Source organism: Panthera pardus, unplaced genomic scaffold (genome assembly GCF_024362965.1).
Source record: "Panthera pardus isolate Hobbes unplaced genomic scaffold, ASM2436296v1 HiC_scaffold_17, whole genome shotgun sequence".
NCBI lineage: Eukaryota > Metazoa > Chordata > Mammalia > Carnivora > Felidae > Panthera > Panthera pardus.
The window spans coordinates 144,657,596-144,673,696 of NW_026526732.1; the positions used below are offsets into that span (position 1 = coordinate 144,657,596).

A 16,101-nucleotide genomic window follows, 5' to 3' on the forward strand; every position below is an offset into this window, starting at 1 on the left:
CAGGAGGAACTAAGCACTGCAAGATTTACTATGGGGAACGTACTGACACGTTTTGCTACTGGCAGAGCAAGAATTTCAGGCAACACAAAAACCATGGCACTGGGACTGTTCAGACCTTGCAGGCTAGAGTCCTCATACTTTTCTGCAAATACAGTTTTAGACAATAAAGAGCATTTTACTTGTATTTCATATACTTGAAAGACCTAAGATCTTTAACTAATTTCAAAATTCAATTTGTTCTCATAGTTACTTTAAAGCCAAATTGTTTCACAGCGGCCACAGAAGAAAAGGTAGAAACTAAAGTGGCAGAGTAGAATACTCTCTTGTAACATTTGTAACATGCAATCAAATCGTTCTTTTTAAAAAATGCTTGTGTTATAAGACAACATCTTCTGTCGCTTACCAAAGGAAAAACAGTGCTTGGGATTTATGCTCTTTTATTGGTCTCTTTTTCCCTTACATGTAGAAGTCGTCTTATTTCATATATGTCACGCCCAAAGTGCTTCTAACCCCAGAAAGCACTGACGTGGAACAACTCTATTTTTTCAGTAAGGAGATGCTGCCACCTGTAGAGCCAAGGACAACGGTCTTGCAGCTCCTGCAGCTCCGTGGAGAAAAGCAAGCACCTCAGCCTATCTCCCCTTCCAGCAGCACCTCCTGATACTGACGGTTTGGTCCCTGGTAGGACTATTAACCCTTTAGTTCACTAGTTTTTAAGTGTGCCTCCACACTGGAGTCACCAGAATTTTTAATGAATGCTCATACCAGGGCCTCAACCCAAACCAATTAAATAAAACAGTATTGGATTTCCAATGGTGAATTAACAGGCAGGTAATCTAGACTGAGGAATTGGTTGGGGAGGGGCGGGAACCCCCACACGCTACAAGGCCAAATCCCTTCCCCAAACTCTTTGCTCTTGCTCAGACTGTGTTTTCCCTAGGCCACATAGGCTTTCATTTCAAGGTTCAGATAAAAGGATGGTGTCAACTCTATTTAAAAATGTGTATTTTCGGGGCACCTGCGTGGCTCAGTCGGTTAAGCGGCCGACTTCGGCTCAGGTCATGATCTCGCGGTCCGTGAGTTCGAGCCCCGCGTCGGGCTCTGTGCTGACAGCTCAGAGCCTGGAGCCTGTTTCAGATTCTGTGTCTCCCTCTCTCTGACCCTCCCCCGTTCATGCTCTCTCTCTCTGTCTCAAAAATAAATAAACGTTAAAAAAAAAAAAATTAAAAAAAAAAATAAATAAAAATGTGTATTTTCAACAAATGGTGCTGGGACAACTAGATATCCACATGCAAAAGAATGAAGTAGGACCCTTCCTTCTACCATACACAAAAATTAACTCAACATGTATCAAACACATACGAGCTAAAACTATAAACTCTTGGAAGAAAACACAGGGGAAAAAGTCTTCATGACCCTCCATTAGGCAATGGCTTCTGAGATACGGCGCCAAAAGCAAGAGCAGAAAAAGAAAAAATAAATTGGACTACGTTAAAAATTAACAATTTTTGTGCTACAAATGGTAACTTTTAGGAAAGTGAAATGACAACCCATAGAATGGGGGGAAATATACGCAAACTCTATTTCTGATAAGAGTTCTAGTCCCACGTCGGGCTACGCACTGACAGTGCAGAGCCTGCCTGGGATTCTGTCTCTCCCTCTCTCTCTACCCCTCCCGTGCTCTCTCTCTCTTGCACTCTCAAAATAAATAAATAAACTTAAAAAAAAAAAAGTCAGATAATAAGTTGGGAGATATTGAGCATCTGGAACTCCTGTACACTGCTGGTGGGAATATAAAATGGTGCAGCCGCTTTGGAAAACAGCTGGACAGTTTCTCAAAAACTTAAGCAGGGTTACCATATGATCCAGCAATTCCACTTGCTAAGTATGAACTCAAGAGAATTTAAAACATGTTTCTGCACAAAAATTTGTACATGGATATCCAAGCATTATTCATAATAGCTCAAAAATAAAGCGATCCAAATGTCCATGAACTACTAAATGGATGGATAAAATGTAGTATATCCATACAATAGAATATGATTGAATAAAAAGGAATAAAGTATGGGTACCAACAACATAGGTGAACCTTGAAAACCTTAAGCTAAGTGGGAGACAGTCAAAAAAGATGACATGTTGTAAGACTGTATTAATAAAATGCAAAAAGTTAATAATAGAGGCAATCTATAGAGACAGGAAGTAGATTAATTAGTGGTTATGCAGACACAGAGTGGAGAAGAACGGGAACTGACTGTCGGTAGATCCAAGGGTTTCTTTCTAGAGTGACAGAAATGTTCAAAACTTAAATTGTGGTGATAGTTGCACAACTTTGTGAATGTACTAAAAAACACTGAATTGTACGTTTCAAACAGGTGGATTTTATGGCATATAAGTTAAATTTCAGTAAAGATGTTTTTAAAATGTGTATTTATAGGACCTACAGCTCAGGGGTTAGAGCACTGGTCTTGTACAATGTATATTTATAGAATTTGAACTTACCCCTGCTATGGCATTTATTAAACTATGCTGTTATGATTTTGGCTAAGTCACTTGGTCTATTTCCTCACCTAAAAAAATAAAGGGACTGAACTAAGAGGTTTTCAAAGTCCCCTCTAGCTCTAAAATTTTAAGGGTATTGGAAGGCTTTGGGAAGTAGAAACACTTCAATTCATTAGAAACTAAAGACTTATGTCCAATTACATTCCTAAATGACCACTTCCAGTTGTGCCATCCTAAATGCAGGCACCGTGCTAAGCACACAAGAAACATGATCTTAGTAAATCATCACAGCAATCCCAAAAGGTAGGTGTGATTTTTTTTATTAAGTTTTTAATTTTAATTCCAGTATAGTTAACATACAGTATTCTATTAATTTCAGGTATACAATATAGTGATTCAACAATTCTGTACATTACCCAGCGCTCATCATGGTAAGTGGACTCTTAATCCCCTTTACCTATTTCACCCATTCCCCCCACTTCCACCAACCTCCCCTTGGGCAACCACCAGTTTGTTCTCTATAGTGAAGAGTCTTTTTTTTTTTGGTTTGTCTCTTTGCTTTTTGTTTTGCCAAAAGGTAGATGTGATTAATCCCATTTCACAGATGTTGAAAGTAAGGCTCAGAAAGGTTCCATAACTTGCCAGGATGTGGAGTCAAGTGTGCCTGACTTCCAAGTTGATGCTTTTAACCTTTATGCATGCTGCCTCCCTTACCAAGTATTTTCCTATTCTGAGCTGGCAGTTTGGAAACCACAACACCATGCCCCTCGATTATCACAAATGACTGGCTGAGAACTGGACAAGTGATCAACTACAATGATTCCTGGAAAAAGAATAAAGTGATAACTTATTACAACATTTTTCACATCTTGATTTTGTGACTAGTGATTCCAGAGATAGCATTTTTTCCTGTTGAAATTAACAAAGATATTCCAAGCAAGCAAGCGAGGATAATGTTTGTTCAAAAAAACTACAATAAATTACCCAACGACATCCAGTCAAAATCCACTAAAACTCATTAAAGGACTAGAAAAGAGAGCAGGGAGAATCTGGAAAGGATTCCAGTAAAAAATTCTGAAAAGTATTGGAAGGTGGGGTACGTGTAGGTAATCCCTCAGGCAGAAGAGAACATCATATTGGTGGGCCTTTAGGAGAACCGTGAAGGGAACAGAAGTACAAGTGAGGTTCAAAAGAAAATCAACTATCACCATTTCTGATGACTACTTCACAACCTTTGTAAATCTCGGCCTACTTTCAGGACACATAAAAACCTCACTAAACCCCCAGTTTTTATCACAAAAACAACAGTTTTTGGTTTTCTTTTTTCTTTTTTTTGGTAATTCAAGTATACAATGGTATTATGATACTGACTATATTTTTGCAAGCTGTACATCCTTTCTCCTTGAGATTTTGACTATTTCCCAAGTTACTGGAAGGGTCTTTACCAATAACTTCATAAAGTTTCTGAGAGCACGTGGGGATCTTCATAATAAGCCCTCTTTCTGGCTTTCATTAGACAAGTGGTCCTCAACTGGGGGCAATTCTGGACAGGGACATTTGGAAAGTCTGGAGACATTTTGATGGTCACATTTGAGGGGTACTGGCATCTAGTAGATATGATGTCAATTAAGCACACACAAAAAATCTTGTCCCTTTGGGTTGGGATTTCATACCAGCAAAGCAGCTCCCTTGCTGAGATTTGAAAGCCTTCAACACAAGGATTTGTATTAAAAACAAAAAACAAAACAAAACAAAAAACCACACACACACACAAAACAAAAAAAACCTCAAACACAAAGTCATGGCTTAGCATCAAGTATGAGGGCACTGACTGAAATCAGCTGAGCAAAGGCAATTCCTTTACCTCCAGAAAGAAAGAAGATCCAACTCTAGCAGGAATGAGCTTTGCCACAGAGGGAAGTTCCAAAGAGTGAGCTTGACTCTTAACCTGCAAGGGCACAGGCAGGGTCACTAGCAGAATTATAAAAATCAAGGTATCATGCACCACCCTAGACATCCTGAATTGCCAGAATCTCTGGGAGTGGGATCCTGGTGCAGAAGTATTCAAACTCTTCCCTGTTGAGAAAAGGCACACTCCCAAATGGGAGACACTGCTCTAGAACAGCCGTTCAACTAGGGGTGATTCTGCTCCTCAGGGGACATTTGGCAATGTCTGAGACATTTCTGACTGTCAAAACTGGAGGGGCACTACTGGCATCCAGTGGGTGAAGACTAAACATCCCACAACAAAGAACTGTCCCGTTGAAAATGTTAAGCGTGCTGAGGTGAAGAAATTCTGCTTTCAAGGGAGGCCAGGGTGGAGGCAAGGGGTGGGGGGGGGGGGGGGGGAGATAAGCCAGGAGGCTGTTCACTTCTGAAGGAGCATCTCAGGAATAGAAGGAAGCCACTGACAGCTCTGATGAGATGTTCTCCACAATTCCTTCTGTGTCTCAGTCTAGGAAAAAAACAGGACAGAGGCATAACCGATAGAATGACTCTAACAGAACTTACAATAAAAGTTTGTTTACTGCAGAAAACAGGTTAAGAGGTCCAACTAAATGCGAACCTCTCCTTTGTCCTGTTTAATACAGAACTTCTTTATGGTTATAAATATGTCCTAAACACTGATTTGACAGTAAACACCTGGAGGTGCTCAGCTTTCCAAACTAAACAGCTGTGCCAACTAGGCAAGTCTAAGATGTAAAATAGATGCATCTAGCTACACAAAAAGGGGTGGGTGCCTCGGGGGCTCAGAAGGTCGACTCTTGAATTTGGCTCAGGTCATGATCCCAGGGTCATGGGACTGAGCCCCAAGGTGCGGTCCGTGCTGAGCATGGAGCCTGCTAAAGATTTTCTCTCTCTCTCCCTCTGCCCCTCTCCCCTGCTTGCATGCTCTCTCTCTAGAATAAATAAACTTTATTTCTACCTGCTCGTATCCTCATCTTTTCCAGTTTCTATCATTAAAAAAAAAAAAAAAAAAAAATCCTTTCTCTCTAGAATTCCAGTGCTCGTGTTCTCCCTCCAGAGCCAAGTTCCTTAAAAAAAGAAAAGAAAAAAAAAAAAAAAAAAAAAGGCATCACTTCACCTTCGTGTTTCTAAGGTCTCCATGTCTTTATTAACCACTCAAATCACATTTCTGCCCCCCTCACACCACTAATATAGCTCTCAGGTCACCAATGGCTCTCTACATGCCAAGTCAAAAGGACGTTTTCTCAATTACTACCTTAACTGACCTCTCCACAGAAGTTCCTGTTGCCAGCCATTTCCTCCCTCAAGTGCTCTCAAACCTTAGCATAATTCTCTTATCTCAGAGACCATACCCCTGAATGCTGGCATTCATCACAGTTGTCCTTGATCTTCTCATTCCCTCCCTGGCTTTAACTACCAGCTATTAGTGATTTCCAAATCTCTTCTCCAGTCTAAAACCCTCCAGAACTCCAGACCCATCCATCTATCTATATACCAGACACTCTGGCAGAAATTTCCTTCTGTTCCCTATATGTAATGTGCCCATAACTGACTTATTATTCCTGCCCTCCCACCCCCGCAACCCATTTCTCCTACTGTATTCTGTTTTGTAATTAATGGAAACACCAGTTCTCCATATTTAAAACCCCTCGTTTTTCATCACCACTAATGAACCAATCACTGAATCCTCGATTCTACTCCCTGTATAGTTCCCACATTCATCATCTCCTTTTTAGCTCTACATTAATGGTAGTCAAGGCTCTCAACATCTGTCCCGTGGACCATCACAAAGATAAATTTAATCTCTATACTGCCAGTTCTCCTTCTCCTCTCTGATCCATCCTCAACTCGCCCCACAAATTATTTTTCTGAAACAAATCAGCTAATGTTACTTGTCTATTTAAAGCAACTTCCTTGAATCCCCATGTCCTGCTGTGGAACAATTTAGCAAGGTGGTTACGAAGGCAAATGGACTTGGAAAAAGCTAAATACAAACACTGATTGTTTGTGAATCTTCCACTACTGTATAGTCATGAGACAGTACTTAATCTAAGCCTCTGAGTTTTCATCATTTTATAAAATGGGGATAATTGTGTCTTTCCAACACTGCTGTGAAGGGATTACGAGATGATGAATGTAAAACATTTGTCCCAATACCCAAATTTAAGACTTGGTAATTTTAATAAGACGAAGTTCAAATTACTTAGCTTCCCATTATGACCTGGTCACTGCCTACCTGTTCAGTCTCATTTCCTATTCCTTCCTCACGTTCTTCACTGCCATCCCATTTTACGTCTTTTTGCTTTTGTACAAATAATTGTCTCTGCCCACCATGGGGAAAACCCCCATGCTCTTCCAATCAGTGAACTCCTTATTCCAGCCTTGATGTTTGTCCTTTGAACCCTAAACACAACTCTGGTCACTTTGTATTATATTTATTTCCATGTCTCTTCACACTAAATTGTCCCTTGTGTTAAAAAGAAAACCACAGGCCCAAAATGGTGTCACTTAGGTTAGGGTCCCAAGTGAGCAAACCAAGACTTGACATCTAAGCTAACTGCAGTTTCAAATCCCTTGGAAATGTGACTTTACCCAGCCAACATGGAATTTCCTGGTCAGTGCTAGAACATTGACTGATAAACCCCATTCCCCCTTAGAATGACCTTGCCTAAAAAACCGGCAATGCCTAAAAAAAAATAATTTCCTTTACTTCACTCTCTACCTTGAAAAGCCTTTCCTTTCCTGTAGCCCTTTAGGAGCTCCTCCTCTCTACTTGTCAGATGGGATGCTGCCTGATTCATGATTTAATTACAGCAATTAGATGTTCAAAATTTACTCGTTTGAATTTTTTGTTATTTAACACTTGAAAGCAGAGATAAGTGGAGAAAATATCAGAACAACAGACATGGAAATTCACCTCAGAGTCATGGAACCTGATCAGTATCGTCTGAACAAATTTATACAAAGGAACTGATCATTCTGTTCTCAAACTAATTTAACTAATGGTTGGTTTATTTTACCATTTATTCTTATTTTTAAAAATACATCAACCTAAGGAGGGTTTAGGTGAGAATAGGAACCTCTCATTTAGAGAATCTCTGTGGTGTTGCTAGGTAGCTTGTTAGAGGAACAGGGATTAAAACTGGATCTTGAAAATTGTTTTGGTTCAAAGCAGAAAGAGCCTAACATGGACACTCTTTGGTATGCGAGTTGGACTAAGTGAACTTTAGTCAAACTTCAACGTAGCAAAGCTGAATTTAGGTTAAAGGATGTTGTTCCTTAGAGAGAAATTGTGATAAACCCTGGACACACGATTTCATTAAGGGAGAAATGCCCATAGAGGATTCCACCATGGAAACAACCAGATGAGCAACCTGAAAAAGTCAGAATAGTTAAGCATCCGGGAGTAGTTTCTATTATCAAGCGATGACTAAATACTTTAAATATACTCGCGAATACCAAGGCTATACGAGCTCTTAAATAGGAAAACCTGTGACCAGCAAGGTTAGTGGTCTTAGGAACACTAGGCAGGAGATTTTTGTAGCAAATGGTGATTACAAACACCCCATTATCGGGTCAATAAATCAAGTCATATAACTCTGAAATCCTACATGCTATGTTTATCGCATACAAGTCCACACTTTATTAGAAAAAGACGTTTCGAAGGGGGGCGGGGAATCAACTCAACATACTAAAAAATTAGGAATTTTGTCAAAAGGGCAGTGAAATCTAGACTTCGCTAGCACCGATGGTGTTCTGAACACTGCTGTGACACCTGCGAAACAAGCCCCAACAGGGTCGACCTCGCTTTGCTCGGCCCCGCGGAGCCAAGGAAAAGACGTCTTATGGGACTCGATCCTGGGGGAGCTGCCGGCGGTGCTGTCAATCTGCGAAACCCCAGAGGCTCAGAAAAAGAGGTTTGCGCAAGGGCAAGAGGAAAAGGGCCGCGCGAGGGTGTCACGGACGGGAGCGGCGGTGAGGCTGTCACAGGGCGGCCTCCCCCCTCCCGGCCTCGGGCCCCAGTCACTCACAAGCGGGGCCCGCGCCCCCTCGGGCTCCTCCCGCCTCGGGGACTTCAGCCTCCGGGCGAGGAGGGTAAGCCACCAACCTCCTACTTCCGGGCGCGCAACCCGGAAGCAACTCCCACGCCACAGGCGAGGCCGCGCGTGCTAGGGTGGCTCCTTCCTCACGCCTCGCGCTTGCGTCAGAAACAGAACCCGCGACTTGGCCACGCGCGAGCGCGCGAAGTCCCGCGAGCTCTGGAGAGTGCGGGTTCCTGCTCCCCCTGGCGTCAGGTTCCTCCTGCTCGTCCCCTTTCAGGCCTTACCAGGGTCTGTCCTCTTCCGCGCTCGCGCGGATTTAGCAGCTGAACTGATTCATCCAACGGCCTTTGATTGGCCCCCCCCCCCCCCCCGCTACTCCGTGCCAGGCAGCGTGTTAGGCATTAAGGAGTGGGAAGGACAGGTAATGGAGGGCAGGCCCTTACCTGTGGGAGCTTAGTTTTAATGAGAGAAAGACAACAAACATTTAGTTTCCAACTTTCCGGGCTAGCGGAGCAAGGACAGCAGGTGCAGAGCATGCGTTCTCCTCTTCAACCTCTGTCCCAGGGTAACCCCTGGCTTTATAAGGCATTTGCATTACAGGTTCTGCGCCCCCTGGTGGGGAGTGACGCCATGACAGTTCCAGCAGGAACCTTGTAGGGTCAGTTCTCCTCCACAGGTAGGAGGCGTCTCCCCAAAGATGTGAGGCAGCTTCCATTAGAGACCGCCTCCTGCATGGCTCAAGACCCTACTTACTTAGAAAAAACTGTATCCTCGGTGACTCCTCAACCCCCGTCTCCTCCATTATGACCGTGTACTGGTGGTTTAATAAACCACTTCTTGCTTGGTACCTCCCTGCTGTCGTTATTCGAGCGCGGATCCTCCTATAAATCTTTCGAGGGGAATCCAAGAACCGAGACTTCCACTGACACCATGCAAGCTTCCCCCAGTAACATCTTTTGGTGCCGCGACTCCGACCGCCCAAGGTAAGACAGTCCTCACCCCGTTGAGGCTAGAGGATCCCTATCTGATTTACTTTCTCGGAGATCAGCTCTCACTCTGCAATTTGGCCACTACTGTTACTGTCTATAGTTCTTCCTCTCCTAAGCCACTTCTGCCATCACTCTCACAAAGTCTGTGCCCCTCAAACCCCGAGGACGTGCTGTATATATGTGAAAGCCTCTACATCTGCTGGGCCGGTCCATTTTCATACTCATTCAATCTCCTGGATGATTCATCTAACCAGTAGTTCTCCCTCTGTGTTGTTGCCTCAAATCACACCTTCTTACGTGTTTCCCTCCCCTTCCCTTTCCGGAAAGATGGTCTCAATCAGCCTCTGATACTTAAATCCAAGTTGGGTACATGATAATCACAGTCTCCAGCGGGAGTTTATTTCTAAGAGGGTAAGGGCAAATCTTTGTGTCTATTCCAACTCCTCGAGTTAATACTTTTGAGAGGAAATCTACTCCTGAAAACATTGTTGCACTATATGCTAACTAATTTGGATGTAAATTAAAAAAAAAAAAACAACAAAACTGAGAGGAGCCTGGGATGAAATCTGGAAATGGAACCACATAGATGTTGAAGGCTGGGGCATACATCCTGGCACTCAGGGACTCGTTAGGGGTTATAAAATATACCAGATCCCTCCCTCATGGGCACCTCAATTTGGGGGAGGCAAGTAAAGAAAGGACAGGCTGCAATAATACTAATTTGGGCTGTGCGCCTCCCCTGAGGGGACATCCTTGAAGGGTCATTCTTCAAAGGAGGTAGAAAGGCCACCTCTCCTCTTGATACACAACATTCCAAGGGGACACTCTTGGAATACTGTGTCTACTTCTTCCCCTTCTCTTTGCTATTCCCTTACATATGGGAAACCCGATGGCAGTTCCCGGGGTTCACCACTGGGATGCATCCTCACTAACTGGGATAAGTTTGACCCCCAACCTTTAAAGAGGAAAAGGCTCATCTTTTTCTGCAATACAGCATGGCCCCAATATAAACTAAGAGATGGGGCAACAGGGCCCTACAATTGGACACTGGATTATAACACCATCTTAAACTAGACCTATTTTGTATAAACCAGACAAAGTGGTCTCAGTTCCCTTAGGTCCAAGCCTTTATGTTAAACAAACCTCACACTTTTCAAAACCTGCAAAATTCAGCTGTCCACTTTAGATTTCCTCACAGACCTAAGTCCTAAGTCCCCTCCCCCACCACCAGAGGAGGCTTCCCCAAGCCCCACCAAATCCTACCATAGCCCAAAACAATGATCCATTGCCCCATATCCAAGACCACCAACACCGTCAAGTCCTAACAAGCCCCTTCCAATTCTGTGTCTCCTCCAGGAAATAGTTGAGCCAACCAGAACCACCATGTGGGTCCAAACTCCCTTCTTTATGAGTGATCTCCACCAAGTCCAGAAGGACTTGGGAGATTTTTCCTAGGACCTTGACAGTTACATGTCAGGACTTCAGGGTTTTATACTAACTTTTGATTTGTCCTGGAAGGACATAGTGCTCATTCTCAATCAGACTCTCTCCAAGGCAGACTGAGATAGAATTGGGGAGCCCACCATCTAATCTGGGGATAAACTTCATAGTTCCAGTGCAAGGTATCTGCAGATAACAGATCCTCATGGCAGATAACATGGCAGTTCCAATAACAGATCCTCATTGGAACTATGACACTGCACAAGAGCAATGGTCCCAAGACCATCTTAGAATCTGTCTAACAAATGGAATGTCAAGATGCCAGTCAAAGCCAATTAATTATATAACAAGCTGGCTTTCATAAACCAGGAAAAGGAAGAAAACCCCACAACCTTTATGGAAAGACTGAGAGAGACTTCAGCTAAACATACTCTTGATCCCAGATGAGAGGCTGGTCTTACAGTTCTTAATGGTCGACTCATCACTCAGGCCACCCCAGATATTAGGAGGAAGCTCCAAAAATTATCCCTAGGGCCAGACATCCCAAGCTCTGAACTCCTTAAGGTGGTCAATTTTGAGTTCTATGGCCAGGACCAGGAGAAGGAAAAAAAAGGGAAAAGAAAAAACGTAAGGATCAGAGACAGGCTCAACTCCTGGTGGCCTTGCAATGCCAGCCATCACCCCAGGGTCACCCCCTCAAAAGGGAGACACCAAAAGGAGCCTGCTACCATTTCAAAAAGGAGGGACACTGGAGAGATGTCTGTTCCTTAAGCTCCCTAATATGGCCTGTCCTAATGTCCTCAAACAGGACACTGAGAGACTGCCCCACTAATGGGACAACCAGGGGTTCAGCATCCCTTCAAGCTGTCACCACCATGGATTGAGGCAACCTATGGCACCAATGGGCTCCTCCACTCACTGTTTCCCTCATTGTGACAGAGCCCAGGGTGACCCCTTGACATGGCAGGTAGGACAATTTTCTCTTGGACATGGGAACCACTTATTCTGTCTTATCCTCCTTTACGGCAAGCTTTCCTTCAACTCCTGTCTGGTTATGGGAGTGAAGAGCCTACCAACAAAGCTAACCTAACATTCATATATTCTTGGGACTCAGTCAGTGCCTTTGAGAGGCTCTATGGGAAAAACAGGTCCTACTAAAGCCAGACCACTCAAACCCAACATCCCTGGTCCAACCAGGAGATAAGGTCCTAATTAAAACCTGGATGGGGCGCCTGGGTGGCGCAGTCGGTTGAGCGTCCGACTTCAGCCAGGTCACGATCTCGCGGTCCGTGAGTTCGAGCCCCGCGTCAGGCTCTGGGCTGATGGCTCGGAGCCTGGAGCCTGTTTCCGATTCTGTGTCTCCCTCTCTCTCTGCCCCTCCCCCGTTCATGCTCTGTCTCTCTCTGTCCCAAAAATAAATAAAAAACGTTAAAAAAAAATTAAAAAAATAAATAAATAAATAAAACCTGGATAGATTGAGCTCCCGGATCCCAACAAATGCCTTTATGGAAGGGACCCTATACTGTTCTTTTATCCACCCCTACAACCATCAAGGTCCCAGGAATCTCCAGCTGGATCCATCTCTCCCGAGCCAAGCCTGCTGTGACCTCTAACAAAGAGGACAACCCTGATACCTCTGAGTATACCGGTGAGCCACTGGAAGACCTCAAACTGCTCTTCAAAAAGGGGCCATCTCAGATAAATCCTAAAGTCCTCTATTCTGTTATGTCCAATACCTTAGTGTAGTCCTGCAGGGGGACTTCCAAGACTATACCCTTAAAGAAATCCATAGGTATGGCACCTCTTTGATCACAAGCCACTTCTGCCTCATGCTGCCCCGTAGCCCCCCTCACTTAATACTGCTCAACGCTATCTCAACAACACCAATTCTAATTCCTCTTGGTGGATATGTGTGGGACCCCACTTAGCCATTGTAACTCCCGCACCTGCTTCATTGTGGGCCACCACCAATAACCCCATTAGTTTCACCTATACCCGTCTCTGGATACCAACATGGACCTCCCAGCCCCACATAAGTGCAAGAAACTTCCAAAGAAAGGTCATGGAACACAGCACAAAAATCCTAAATGCTCAGGGGCCCCGCCCAACACCTGCTATTTTGGGACTGTTATAATCTCAACTTAAACTGTCTAATATGACCTTCCCAATCTGTGTTAGTACTAACCCAACATCTGGGACCCCAGTGGGTTTTATTCCCTTGTCTCCCTGCCTTTATAATTTCAACCTAACTTCGGCAGGTGAGTCATTCTTTTGGGAAAGTGTTTCTGATTGCTACTTTAACACTGTTAAAGAGGAGCTTTTGATAAGGATCCCAGAACATATGTTCCAGGAGTTTTTCCAACAGGGGACAAGGCTGTTAATAAGGTGTATTGAAGAAGAAGGAGGTTATCTGGGCTGACGGGTGGCCCTGACAATATTGAGACATGGAGGACCAAGGACGGGGGGTGATGGTGACCTTTGGGGGAAGGTTAAGAGTGGGTCTTTTAAGGGGCACCTAGGTGGCTCAGTTGATTAAGCATCTCACTTCTGCTCAAGTCATGATCTCATGGTTCCTGGGCTCAAGACCCACATCAGGCTCTGTGCTGACAGCTCAGAGCCTGGAGCCTGACTCGATTCTGTGTCTCCCTCTCTCTCTGCCCCTCCCCTGCTCACACACTCTCTCTCTCTCTCTCAAAAACAAACTTAAAAAAAATTAAAAGAGTGGGCCTTTTAACGGTGTTAAAGTAGCAATGCAACTCTACAACATCTAGTCATGACCTCTTTGCCCACCTTCATATTGGCTTTGGTCCTCTTTAGGGCCACTGCTGGCCCTAGGGGAGCCCCTTTTGAAAGTGCCTTTATTTCTATTCTAACCAAGGTTCACCTGTGTCCTCAGAAGGGACTCTATTTTTGGAACTCAAGCATATGTGACCCTTTCAGATGGATGGAAGGGCACTTGTTCTTTGGCCTGGTTAGTTCCAGATGTATCCCTCATAGGAGTTACTCAAAGAGTTTCCCTCTCTATGGTAACTGAAACACCCATATCCAAGCAAGAGGTCCTTACACTCCTCTTGCTAGGGGCCCTTCTAGGGAGCAGCCTTAGGACTGGCCACAGGGATCACGAGGACTGTCCTCCACTCTCTCAAGAATTAGGCAAATCCATTCAAGAAACTATGTAAGTCTTGGCAACCTTAGGCCACCAACTCAACTCATTGGCAGGTAGGACAATTAATTTTCTTTTAGACACGGGAGCCACCTACTCTGTCTTAACCTCCTTTACAGGTAAGCTTTCCTTCAACTCCAGTCTGGTTGTCCTGGTGGTCACTCTCACGGGTAGTCCTCCAAAATCGAAGGGCATTAGATAGCTCACTTTAGCCCAAAGGGGCACATTAGTCCAGGAAGAATGTTGCTTTTATGTCCATCAGTCAGGTTATTCAAGAAAGTATCAAAAGACCTCAAACGCAAGCCCATCGTCTCCTATCAGCAAGCACATCCACCATCTCCCTATCCTGGGGTCTTATGTCATGGATACTTCCCTTCATGGGACCTTTCCTTTGCGTGATCCTTTTGCTTTTTGAACCATGTCTTCTTAATCTTATAACTAAGTTCATCTCCTCTTGTGGTAGACAAGACCAACTTCACCTCTTACTGCAACAAGGATATCAGCCCCTTTCAAGAAAACATCAAGACTACTATAGCCCCTGGACTGGAGTGGTCAAACCTTCTGAGACCAGGACACAAGCCCTACTCCACCCTATAACCTCATACCACCTCCTCATGGCCCAGACAGATATCAAAGAGTGAGACTCTAATGAAAACACTGCCTGTTCAGTAGGAAGCAGCTACAGAAGCTTGACTTTGGTCCTCAACCTGAAAGATTTCAGAGCCCCAAGTCCTTGAAGGGGAAATAACAGAGTAGGCGCTTGGTTAGCTATGAGCTGGAGGCAGGGAAGGCCATAAACAGGTTACATTTAGAGACCTGAGGGCAAAAGGTTCCCAACTTTCCAGGGCTCTAAGACCCAGAGCAGCAGGTACAAGGCTTGCGCTTCTCTCTAACTCTTCTGCCCCAGAGTAACCCTAGACTTCATTACAATGCATTTGCATTAGTTTGCCATCCCCGTTGGGAAACGGACATGATAGTTTCCCGAGACAGTTTCGACAGGAACCTTGCAGGGTCAAAGTTCCCCCTACCGGTAGGAGTGAAAAAACAACTGTAGCCTCGGGGCAGTCGCCAACTCCAGGCCTGCCCACTCCATCCTGAAAGTGTACTGCCCTTTAAAAAACTGCTTTGTGCTTGCTACCTTCCTTCTCACGGTCTTTATGCCAGTGCGCATCCTCGTGTAAATCTTTTGTGGGGAATTCAAGAACCGAGACTTCCACTGACACAAGGCAAGCTTCCACGGGTAACAATTAATAAAAGGTGCTTCGAAGGGGGGCCAGGAATCTACTCCATATACCAAAAGATGAAGAATGTGTCAAAAGAGCAGTGAAATCTAGACTTCGCTAGCACCGATGGTGTTCTGAACACTGCTGTGACACCTGTGAAACAAGCCCCAACAGGGTCGACCTCGCTTTGCTCGGCCCCGCGGAGCCAAGGAAAAGACGTCTTATGGGACTCGATCCTGGGGGAGCTGCCGGCGGTGCTGTCAATCTGCGAAACCCCAGAGGTTCAGAAAAGAGGTTTGCGCAAGGGCAAGAGGAAAAGGGCCGCGCGAGGGTGTCACGGACGGGAGCGGCGGTGAGGCTGTCACAGGGCGGCCTCCCCCCTCCCGGCCTCGGGCCCCAGTCACTCACATGCGGGGCCCGCGCCCCCTCGGGCTCCTCCCGCCTCGGGGACTTCAGCCTCCGGGCGAGGAGGGTAAGCCGCCAACTTCCTGCTTCCGGGCGCGCAACCCGGAAGCAACTCCCACGCCACAGGCGAGGCCGCGCGTGCTAGGGCAGCTCCTTCCTCACGCCTCGCGCTTGCGTCAGAAACAGAACCCGCGACTTGGCCGCGCGCACGCGCGCGTGCGAAGTTCCGCGAGATCTGGAGAGTGCGGGTTCCTGCTCGGCCCACTTGAGTCTTTACTGGGGTCTGTCCTCTTCCGCGTTCGGGCGGATTCAGCAGCTGAACTGATTCATCCAACAGCCTTTGATTGGGCCCCCCTTACTACGTGCTAGGC

The 16,101-nt window shown here is 45.1% G+C and overlaps 1 protein-coding gene across 9 annotated transcripts in view; it reads right to left on the bottom strand.

Moving 5' to 3' along the window:
• Nucleotides 1-15,896, bottom strand: part of CUNH6orf89 (chromosome unknown C6orf89 homolog) — a 45,376-nt gene extending 29,480 nt beyond the window's left edge. Inside the window, exons 1-3 of one of the 9 annotated variants that reach the window (XM_053905082.1) lie at nt 15,734-15,896; nt 5,426-5,534; nt 4,364-4,447 (exon numbers count right to left, since the gene is read on the bottom strand). In XM_053905082.1, the coding sequence (XP_053761057.1) occupies nt 4,364-4,447; nt 5,426-5,460 (119 nt within the window). In that variant the 5' untranslated portion in view covers nt 5,461-5,534; nt 15,734-15,896. Of the gene's footprint in view, nt 1-403; nt 567-4,363; nt 4,448-5,425; nt 5,535-8,498; nt 8,631-15,733 lie in introns of those variants that run through there. The other 8 variants (XM_019456964.2, XM_053905080.1, XM_019456963.2 and 5 more) reach the window with 8 other exon arrangements.
• Between the last annotated feature and the right edge of the window lie 205 nt (nt 15,897-16,101).